Source organism: Orbicella franksi, chromosome 10, assembly GCF_964199315.1.
Source record: "Orbicella franksi chromosome 10, jaOrbFran1.1, whole genome shotgun sequence".
Taxonomy (NCBI): Eukaryota; Metazoa; Cnidaria; class Anthozoa; order Scleractinia; family Merulinidae; genus Orbicella; species Orbicella franksi.
In genome coordinates, this window is record NC_138154.1 from 5,478,979 (window position 1) to 5,490,322 (window position 11,344).

At 38.2% G+C, this 11,344-nt stretch overlaps 2 protein-coding genes and 1 pseudogene across 2 annotated transcripts; 2 read left to right on the forward strand and 1 right to left on the reverse strand.

Moving 5' to 3' along the window:
- The first annotated feature begins 751 nt into the window (after nt 1-751).
- Nucleotides 752-1,690, forward strand: LOC145501117 (uncharacterized). Its single transcript, XM_081480670.1, has 2 exons — nt 752-794; nt 1,175-1,690. Exons 1-2 carry the CDS (start codon nt 777-779, stop codon nt 1,688-1,690), a joined length of 534 nt encoding a protein of 177 aa, XP_081336796.1. The 5' UTR covers nt 752-776.
- An 807-nt stretch (nt 1,691-2,497) lies between these two features.
- On the forward strand, nt 2,498-3,148 carry LOC145501496 (uncharacterized). The gene has a single exon (XM_081480962.1). The coding sequence runs from the start codon at nt 2,498-2,500 to the stop codon at nt 3,146-3,148; it is 651 nt and encodes a 216-aa protein (XP_081337088.1).
- A 476-nt stretch (nt 3,149-3,624) lies between these two features.
- LOC145501038 (uncharacterized) lies at nt 3,625-4,721 on the reverse strand (annotated as a pseudogene).
- Nucleotides 4,722-11,344: the final 6,623 nt, after the last annotated feature.

The window sequence follows — 11,344 nt, forward strand, 5'->3', positions numbered from 1 at the left end:
AAAGTTGATTACATAAACAGTATCCTGATGATTTACTATATTTTTTGGAGCTCTAAGTTCTACAGTTTTGAAAAACATCTATATGCAGATTTGTCGGCAATGTTTGTCAAAGCATTTTTGTTGGGATGTGGAGCATTAAAAAGTAAAAATACTCATTTATCTGATTAAATGGAAATAATCTACTCTCAGCAACTATTTACCTATCCTTGCTCGTGCATACTTCTACATGTTTGACCACGGTCAAAGACCTGACACCCTATGCCATATGGTGTAACATAATGTGTTTTAACAATTTCTGTGATAGTAATTTTACTAATACAGAGTGTTGCAAGCTAACATGATCCTGAATTATGAAATTAATGCCTGGTTCCCAGTATTATGGTTTGTGATTTATTAACACATCACCACAAGGCTGATTTTAATGTACATTGTAAATTTAAATTTAGTTTAATGCAGAGTGGTGTCCACAATTAGCTGTACTAAGCTGAATACTTCATTGGCTTTTGTTAATTAAACAGACATGAGATTATCTGTTTTTTATTTGGTTTAAAGCTCTTGCGGTATACAACCGCTGTCCTTCTACCTATGATGCTTTGCGGGGACTAAGCATTCTTCAACTTCCCTGTACAAAGGTGCTAAAGAAAGTTCTGAAAGATGGTGCTGAGCAGCCTGGTATTGATCACCACTACTTTGAAAGTCAGCAGGAGAGGTTCCAGACCTATCAAAGCCAACGAGAAAGTTGTGGCCATCCCCAGCCTCTTGGTATTGGAGTGTTGATGTGGGATGAGGTGAAGGTAGGACACAATATCATTAATCCTAATAAATTATGATGCTTCAAATATGAACTCAGAAAAGTCAAATGCTGTGCAAATATTCTTATGTGTTCGGGCTGGGTGACGTCGCTCTTATTTACTAGAGTACACTACAGCCTGAACTGGGCCATTTTCAAATCACCTTGTACTTCTGTTTCAAAAAATACAAACTCTTCATGTGAAACCCTGAAATGAAAATAAGTTTTTCTCATATTTATTTTTATGCAAATCAAATTCAATTTTTATTTAAATGGTTTCACATTGTAAAACACAGGCAAAAGGTAACTCAGAAAAACCTATTGTAATCACGACTATAATGTTATATATTAATAGATCTTTTTTGGCAATATTTTGCTCTCAAGGTTCAAATGAAGGTAGCATGGAACCTTAAGGGTGGGGGAATAACGAGCTTCACCATGGCAGATGAGTTGCCTGTGTTGCACGATGTTTACTCATCATCCATCCAGAGTGGTTGCCATAAGACCAGCTACATTGTACAATTTCTTTGGAGGGACCTTACTTCAGGCTACAACATCATTGGGCCCTATTTTCCAGTTCCAAATTCAATGGATTCGAACACGTTGCAGGAATTCTTTCAGAAGTGTTTAAAAGCATTCAGTGCCTATGGTTTTAGGGTCTCCATAGTCCTGTGTGATGGTGCTTCTTCAAATCTGACCCTTCTTAAAATGCTGTGTGGATTACCCAGGGCAATGCTGCCTGTCGCTGATGATGTGGAAGAATTGAGTGAAAAGTATAAAGTAAACATGTCTTTCACCAATCCTGAGGATCCGATTGGCAATCCGATATTTGCAATGATATGTCCAAGTCATCAGGTAATTATTAAGAATGTCGTAAACTTTTCAACATGCATATTTTAAATGTACCTGGGTCTTGCAAGAATGATCATAGTAATTTACACAAGCAGGGGCTCCTGTAAAGTTAAATTGGATAATACAATATTCTTTACAGTGCTGCGCACAGTACCATGAACACACTGACAGTTTTTTTGACATTTTTATGACATATTTTTGACGAGTTGATACAGGTGGGATAGAATTCGGCGGGAAAACAAACATGACTAAAGCGCTGGACTTTTAAAAGCTCACGGTTGTGAAAGATATACTGAAATATTGATCAAGAGTTCTACAATGCTACACACTCACGTTCAAAGTGCTTGTAAGTTTTCCTTTTCTAAAATATTTGAACTTGCGTTTGCTTGACGATCCGTTTTTTTTCTTTCTACGACCTGACAGCTGTCTCGCAAATGAAATTATATTTTTATTATATTTTACACTAGTTGATGTTCAACTAAGACTGAATAGGTATGGTGGAAGCTTTGATAATGGAAGAGCCCTACCTGCGATGTACAGAGAACAAGTGTTGGACCTTTATCATGATGGATTTGGCAACTGTCAAATCGCACGGGAAATTCATTCGAGCCCCAGTTTTGTACAGAAAGTGATAGACCGTTACAACAAACAAAATACATCCCTCAGAGGCATAAGAGTTGGCTTTCCTAATCCCAAAATGAATGAACAAGTCGTGGAGTACATAGAGGTACAAAAACTAATGAAACGGAGCACTTACTCGACCGAGACCAGAGGCTTCTACTTGATGGCGTGGTTCATCCTGCTAATCTACCGAGCGTATCACAGATCAACACGGTCATTCACAAAGAACTTGTAATGACGAGAAAGAAACTTACATCTATTCTACTCGAATCTACAACCCCTGAAGCAACAACAGCTATCGATGATTTTCTTACTGAAATAGCTAACATCAACCCAATGACCCTGCATTTCTTTGACAAATCCAGCGTAATCAAAACTACAGGGAACAGAAACTACGGGAGCGCGCCACTAGGACAGGCTGCTTTCGAAATTCAGCGCTATGCGTCTAATGCAAATTTTACTATAAATCTTTTGCATTCATTTTCCGGCGTAGATTTTTACAATATACTGGACGGTCCATCTAATGGATTTGAACTGCTAAACGTCTTTGACGAAGTTCTTCAAGAGCATCGAGCTGACGGGAGTGCAGTACTTGAGTGGGGAGACTGCGTGGTCATGGATAATTGTGGCTTCCACCACGGTCATCGCATTGAACCAGTACTCAGCGACATGTTAGCTGATTGCGGTATAAGACTATTATTTCAGCCACCTTACTCACCACATTTCAACACCTGTGAATATTGCTTCCACAAGATAAAGGCATTTTTATGTCACCACCAGATGCTAGCTGTCAATAAAACCAAAATCGCAATAGTACAGGCGATGCTCAACATTACTGCCAATAGCTCATATGCATATTTCAAGCACTGTGGATACTTTTTATGAGCAACACTTTTTTTACCTTTTTGTAAATTAGATCAAAAAACTCAACTAAGAAAAATGTTACATGATATCTCTGAACACAACATATCATATTTACAAAGTTTGCTGTTTGTCATTGTTGAGTTGCAAAATACATATCACAGACGTAGTAACGCAAGAGGTACAACTACAAGAGCAGAATATGAACGAAGGTTTGTTCGGCTAATAACTACAACAGTAAAACATTTCCAGGAAAATCAACAAATGAACGAGAATCTGAAATTTGCAATGCTATGAAGCCGAGTTATTTGTTATTTGACCTTGATAAATATTCCCCATGTTCAAATAAATCAGTGTACAGGAACTGTTGAGTTCACTTTAGTTTACCTTAATTTTACTCAGGAAAAAACGCGAGGAATATAACTCAATCCTAAAAACATAACATTACAAAAAGAGGAATAAGATGCCTTCTATCCTGTGAGTGTGGTGATACACTCCATTTATAAATAGATGTTTACATTTGAGTTCTCGTATTGATCTATAATCATCAGAAGTCTCCAGTCTTCGTCTTCACACCAGTCAGGAACCTTTTTGAGCGCTCTTTGCAAAATTATCAGATCCCTATCCAACCAGCTTCTGTTCACATACTTTACTTGGTTTTGTGCCTTCAATCTAGGTCTCATAACAAAGAAAAACGAAGATTTGCACGTTCACGTGCAGCCATGAAACTTTTGAGATGGGTTTCCTCTTCTTGTGCCTTGTTTTCCAGAGATCTAATCTCATGCTGAAGTTGGCTAATTTTCGTTTTGTGTTTGGGATGCTTTTCTATTATTTTACACACACTGAGTTCCACGCAAGGAGGTTTTGAGCATTTTACTTTTGTGTGACCACTGCAATGACAGTTGTTACAGAGTCGAGCTCGGATATCACTGAGCGACTGAAAATGTCCGAATTCACTGTTCAGTTTCTCCAATTCTTCTTTTGCGCTAGCAACTTGTACTTTCAAAACCTTAAGATTTTCTTCCATTTCCCGTCACTGGCAGTCCACACGACTTTTCTCAGCATTTTTTGGAGCTGTCATAGTTGCGAGATGTGTGCCAGGCGTTGGTGTGAAAGACAGATGCTTCGGTTGCAGCGACTTGAATTCGTTAGAAGCTGAAGAACTCGGCAGTTCCACGTCCATTCGTCTCAGTTTTCTCGGCAGCGGCAAATCTACTTCGCTTGCCTGAAGAAAAATCTTTCCGTAGTCCCGATCCTTGACTTCTTTTGCACTCCTTAGCATCTCACCAAAAGCAAAATCATCTGGATCTTCCGACAGATTGATCATATCGCCGTCTTCGTCGTGATATCTTACACGAATGTTTGAAGCGGGTAAGTGTGCAAGCGGTGAACAGTTTTGCTTTATCGCCTGCATAAACGTAGCAAAGGAGATATCCTTGATCAAGAAAGTACTAAATCTTTCCTCCCCGTACTTCACCTTCACCTGGTACATTGCCATGTTCTTTGTAATGGATATCATGCTGGGAGATCTACTCCGCCTTACAAGATTATCTGCTCCCTGATTGGTCAGTTGCCGATTACCAAGCATCAAACACATCAAAAATATGTCAAAAAATGTAAAAAAACTGTCTGGGTGTTCACGGTACCGCGCGCAGCACTGTAATGAACTGTATTTCACTCCAGAATGTTAATGTTATTTTTTTCACTTTTTTGGCCTAAGTGTACCCCTACAAGTATAAAGCTTAGATGTTTTCATGCAGTGACTTCTTTCAAGGATTAATATTGCTCCCCTGGCCATTTACCAGTAGTTTTAAGACTAATTTTGAAGATTCATTTGATAATTATAATCAAGAGATAATAATGATATTTGTCTCTATTACAACACCTTCAGTGCTCATCAATGACTTTTATCAATTTCGAATCTGAACAACTGGGCCTGAAAGTTCAGATATTTGTACATAGCTCCTTTTTTGTTTATTTTTTTGTAACTTCCAGACTTGCTGTTAGTGATCCACCTCTTAAAGCAGTACACTTTTATTGTCATGATATCGTGATACTGTTGATATTCAAAAGTATTTTATTATAATTTTTTTTATTTTAAGCAAAAGAACATGATAGCTGCCTTATACAGCTCAAGAACAAGTGGCTCAAAGAGGCTCACACTGGATGGAACCCTTTTTGGATGGCAGACAATTGAGAAGATCTACAGCCAAGAGATGGAAAGAGCAGAGGGGGGACAAAGCCGCAAAGTCCCTGGTCTGAAATATGCATTTGTGTACCAAGACAACTGGACGCATCTCAATGTTGGACCAGCCAAGATCATGCAGGTAACAAACTTATTTAACCCAAAATGTTTTACATTAGAAAATAATTTCATTGCTTCAAAAGTCTGCAGCAGATATTTTTGGATCAACTAATGATGTTTCCTTTTTTAGTAGTGGCTGTTTTATCATGATATGAGAAAGTTCTGAAAGTTGCATTTGCTAAGTTCAAATTGCTAAATATTTGGTCTGTTTGTTATTATTTTTATTATAGCAACGTTACATGATTTCTGCAATCGATGAGCTGAGCAAAGAACTGAATCAGGGGAGTGCCAAGCATGTCGTCAGTTTCCTAGAAGCTTGCAATCTCATTTTTGAAAAGGGACTGCTTAGTAAACGGAGAATAAAAAGCATGGAGAGCTCTGTCATTCAAAATATCAAGAAAGGAATGGACTTCTTTGAGAAATGGAGCCACATTCATGATGAGACAGGTATGTTTAATACAAGTAATCATATCTTACGTACTGTGTACAGTTTGGAATGAGATGTCTGATGATATTTTATTTTCTCTTGGGATTCTGTCATTGTAAATGAAGTACTAAAGAACAAAATGTCAATCCCATATTTCTGTTTTAAGGGATTATGGTAATATTTTGTTCTTGTTCAGTAAGTAAACAACATAGAGGACAACAAATTTACTTTCTGCTTTTTTTTATGAAGTCATTAATTCCTTTTTACCAATTTGCATCGGATAATAGCATTTTGAAATGAAGTGTAATATGCAATCTTCATAAGGATCTTTGTGTTACTTCTAGCAGTGGGAGGGGGTCTTTGACCCTTAAGTATGATTGGTTTATTTATTTAATTGCCCTGCAGTTTATATTCTATTACACAATATTAGTGAGTGTCACAATGTTTTGTCATCAAATTAAAAATAAATTATTTTGTCCTCAGAATACCCTGACAATACTAAGAAGTCTAGGCAGAAAACGTTTCTTGCATGGCAGGTTAGTTACTAATGTTTGAAATAGTAAAAAAATGATTTTGGGTCAGTTGGCAATGTTTTATTTCTCGATAGAAGTAGCTAGTGCACAAAGTTTTTATTAATAACCTGGAATAATCCCTGTCTTCTTAACAGTCTTGCTATCACTTGTTAACTTGAAAATTGATGAATTCTTACCTCAGTCTTGATAACAACAACCCTAAACAGGCAGTGCAACAGTAACTGTCACTTGCATGCAATCATGGACAAATAACTGATATTGCTATGGATTACATTGACATATGATCCTGAATCTTGATTTCAATTATGTAATGTCACTGAAGATGCATTATGCCATTTCGCTGTATCTTATTCTATACTGAACTGTCACTATTTTTTTTTCATAGACATGGGATCTTCTTCGAGTTGTTGTGCATGGTTTTCTATCATTCTGTGAATGGTTCTTTACCAGTGTGTCACCAGATGGAAGATATTTCATCACTCCATTGTAAATCAATGGCAGTGCTTTGGAATCCATTTTTAGTGTTCTAAAGCACACAAGAGGGGGGAATTTGTCTGCCATTGCTTACCCTCCAGCATTGGGAAGACTCATTAGCAGGAAGAGTTTAGCTCAAAACAATAATTCTGAGAAGGATTACAGAGACCAAAGTCTGAACCTAGATGGAGGGTTAATTTCAACTCAAGATCAAATTTCCATACCATGTAGCATTGTCTCCAGGGATCTGTGCAAATTTATTTTTCCTCTTATATCGCACAGTCCTTAATAGGAGGAAGGCAAGGCAGCAATGCCTGCACTATTATTGCTGTTACATTTGGTAATTATTGTATGCAATATAAGTTAGATGTTTCATTGCTATGGACACAGTTGCCACAGTCATGGACTTCTTTATTTGTAAAAGCAATATGTGACACCAATGATATGTATGATGAGTTGTATGGGGATACTGCCATCTATCTTGACGTAGAAGATGTCGCACAGTCTCTAGGTACAGATTGTAATATACAAAGTATAAGTGCAACTGCTGGTTTCTCAAATGCGCATAATTTTGCTGATCTAGCTGCACATGTGGGCAATGTTCAACAGCCATCCTATGGGGTTCTTATTGGCTGTGAAAAGTCAGTAGGTATTTTTGTACAAACTAATGGTCTGTGTGCATTAATCTATAGTCATGTACACAACAGCAATGGTGCCATCATAATGATGGCAGATACTCCAAGCAGACTAATTAATGCTTACTCAAGAATGCTACTTGAGCAGAATTTAATTCTTAATCTTTCCACTTTCACATGGGTACAGTACATGTATAATCATTACTAGCAAATAAGATAAATTAGGCAAAAGATTCAGGCTTTACTTTTATAATTTACATCTATTGTTACTCATTATTCAAGGCTTAAGAACCCAGGGTGGGGATAGCATATGAAAGGGGTGTGGATGCTCGTCGTCTCGCTTAGGGGTGTAAATTTCGGATTTTTCGTCTTGCTTAGGGTATTCCAGGCAAAACACCAATATTTTTAGCCATAATGGTCTCCTTTAGGGCTGCACATGAAGAAATATAATTCTATTCTTAGCTTTTTGGTATCTTTTAGGGGTCAAGAAAAGCTAGAGTCACACCCAGATTGCTCTCTTTCAGGGGTTCTTTTCAAAATTTTCGACAAGCATCCCCACCCCTTTCATATAGGAGTCCCCCCGGGGCTTGAGAATAACTTAACTTTCTAGTATCATGTCATCACAAAAAAAGTGACTATCGGTATCCTTAAACTAAAAGTTGCACCAGTCTGTGCTCATTGCTTCTTCTGTTGCCGCAATAACGAAACACTTAAAGAGAAGAACAGGTAATCTACATGTAGCCAAACAGAAATGTTACATAAAAAATAATTTTGTGACAACCATTTCAGTCAGGAGCCCTTATGGAATCCTACTTTCAGTTCAATCAACACCAAATAATCCGCAAGCAATAAAACTGATGTAAAAACTATCTGTCTTAATTGTCTGGCTAAAATGTTATGTTCACTATGCAAATAGAAAAGTCACTTGCGTTTTGTTGCCAAGGCGCAAGCTTTCAAATGTGGTCTGAGCATCTCATTGGCATCCACAACTTTTCCCTGGTTTTTAAATTCTCTCTCCATTCTGCCATTCATAAATTCATTGATTCTGGTGTTAGCTAGTTTTGACACTAATGCCTGGAAAAGACCATTAACTATTTGTACATCAGTTGCAACTTCTGCCTCTACAATTGAAGCCACGATAATACAGAAGTCCATTTCCAGTGTTTCATTGTTTAGCACAGCATTTTGACACATGGTCAAAAACTTTGACAGGTACTTTCGTAGATTAGAATCCATTGCAAACTCGCAAACTTCGTTGTCCACAGATCTTAAAAAGGGGGGAAGTTCAGTTTTGGGAAACTTCAAATTCCCTTCATCGAGGGTTTTGAGGCTGGCTGCAATGTTTGTTTTATCTTTCAGTAAAAGTTCACGGAGAATTTGCAATTCTTTTGTCATGATCAGCTTTCTTTGATCGGACAATTCTCCGTGCCCTTTCTTTCCTTCCAGCGTTTCTTCCCGAAGTTTAATCATGTGGTGAAGCGAAGCTCCACAGAATCCATACATTATGTCATCCAATTCTTCCCTTAACACTGTTCTTGCCTGACCAGTTCCTCCATTCTCCATTTCGGCTTTCTTTATTTGTACATGATCATGGATCGTTAAATACACACTTTCGTGTATCACACTTAAAACGGCATGAACAGAATTTGAATCAAACTGTTGGTTCGAAGTCTTTAGTATCCTCTCTACGATCATCCGCTCCTGCGTTGTCTTTCCAGGATACAAGTTAGACAGAAACTTCATCCACGCAATCGAAAAAGCCGCTTTCCTGTAGGTTGAAGTATTACCACTGAATGCTTCCATTGCCAAGTTAGAAAACTTCCGACAAAAGCCATTTGTCAGCAACAGGAAATTTTGAATTTCGGTATCGCATAATAAATGCTCCACAAAACGTTTACAATCGCCTTTGTTCAGGCGTGGATCGTTCACTAAAGTTGACCGTAGCTGCTGTTCCACTTTCTCGGCTTCTTCCGATGAGAATATTGAGGTTGTAAGGTCTTCAATCTCGTTGGCATTCAACGATTTATCTGTTTTTGTCTTCTTTCTCAGCCGCACGGTCTTAGCTTTGGACCGATTACCAGAAGCTGTTTTCGTGGTTCTTGCTGGCGCTTTTCCTTTAGACGTATTCGACGCCATTTCTTCTTCACTACTACTTTCGGAAGATGAACTGAAATCTGCCGAAGAGAGGTCATTAGAATCAGAAGTTTCACTTTCTTCACTGGATGAATTCTCTACGCATTTCGCCATTACTTTTATTATTTTGCTGCAAGCTGTGACCAGTGGCATGTGACATGCGTGTGACGTATACAATAGCTTCCCTCTGATTGGGCATTCTAAAGGATTTGCAGGAACACGAGAGCCCCGTGGTGTTCTAAAAATAAATTAATACGGGAAAGGGTTGACTCCAAGGGTTGGTATGGGAGATGAAGGCTCCTGGTCATGGGCTCCTGGTTGCATGAAATCGACATTTTGCTGCTTTCTAAGAGAAATCAACATCCTTGCCGTCGCGTGTTAACATGAGTCAACATTTTAACCACTTTTGACCTGAAATCAACAAAATTGAGCTTATATACGTTGCATGAAATTGACATTTTGCTGTTTTCTAAGTGAAATCAAAGTCCTTGCGGTCACGGTGGGCCGATCCTTTGTTATAATAAACCGAGATGAGACTTCGACTTATAACAAAGGCTTGGCTTGGTTGTTATAACAAAGGATCGGCTCTGTTTATCATAACAAAGGATCGGCTCTGTTTATCATAACAAAGGATCGGCTCTGTTTATCATAACAAAGGCCCGGCTTCGATTATTTGAAGGACTCGGCAGGAAAAGGGCGTTAGGTATTTTAATCAAAAGTGAACTTTGTCGAAAACACTCCAAATTTCGCACGCAGTTTTGTTCTGGTATGTTAAGCAATGTTCTGTAGTTTTCATGCTAAAGTTCGCTTCGTTTTCAAGATATTGTGTATGCAATAAACCACTCGGTTTTTCCAACCTGTGTGCCTTTTTTGCATAAGTTATTTCTCGGGAACAAAGAACAACCCAGTGAAAAAAACTTCAGAGCAATGTTTCTCAGGTGAAATAAAGCCCACATGCCAAAATTCAGCCAGTTTTGAGCACTTTCAAAAATGGCTGAAAAAATCCAGGGGACGTTCTTGCCCACTGCCTTTCAATTGTTCTCCCATACTTCTTAATTACACCTGGAGAGTGCACAAAACTGCCAAAGCTTAACCACTTTGTACAATTCCTGGAAGTTCTTCTCATATCTGACTGTTTTGTTTACATGCGAAACTTTGATGGCATTAAACTGGCATTGATGGCATTAAACTGGTTCCAAACTTGGCAAAAGAATCTCTAAAACATTGCTGAGTAAGACTGAGAGGGAAGCCATTTTTAAGGGGTCACTGCAAATCGCCATGTTTTAGAAGTGCCGAAGAGCCATTTTTCTCATGAGACATCCACCATTTTGAATCCCATAGTGTTATGTATAAAGCTTAGTAGCCTTTCCTTATTGCAAAATAAACAATGCTGAAACATTACATCATAGAATAATTTGCAAGTATGTTGATGAATTTAGTCAATGTTACACTCATTTCAAGGAGGCAAACAGGGTCACTGCACCAGATATAAGATTTGATGGGAGAGATAAAGAAAGAATCATTTTCACTTTCAAAATTCCTTACCCCATTTTCAAAGATGTGCACAAAATTGTGCAAGAAGGAATCACATGCTCTATGGACACTTCTGGTGAAAATTCTTTACCCAGAAGTAGCTATGAGAAGCCAAGGTCTTTGGCTACAAGCCCAAAAGAAGGCGAGGCATCATCTTTATCGGTCACCAAACAATTCACC

What these genes read in the sequence shown, in the direction of transcription:
- LOC145501496 (XM_081480962.1), top strand. Translation starts at nt 2,498, where the DNA reads ATGACGAGAAAGAAACTTACATCTATTCTACTCGAATCTACAACCCCT.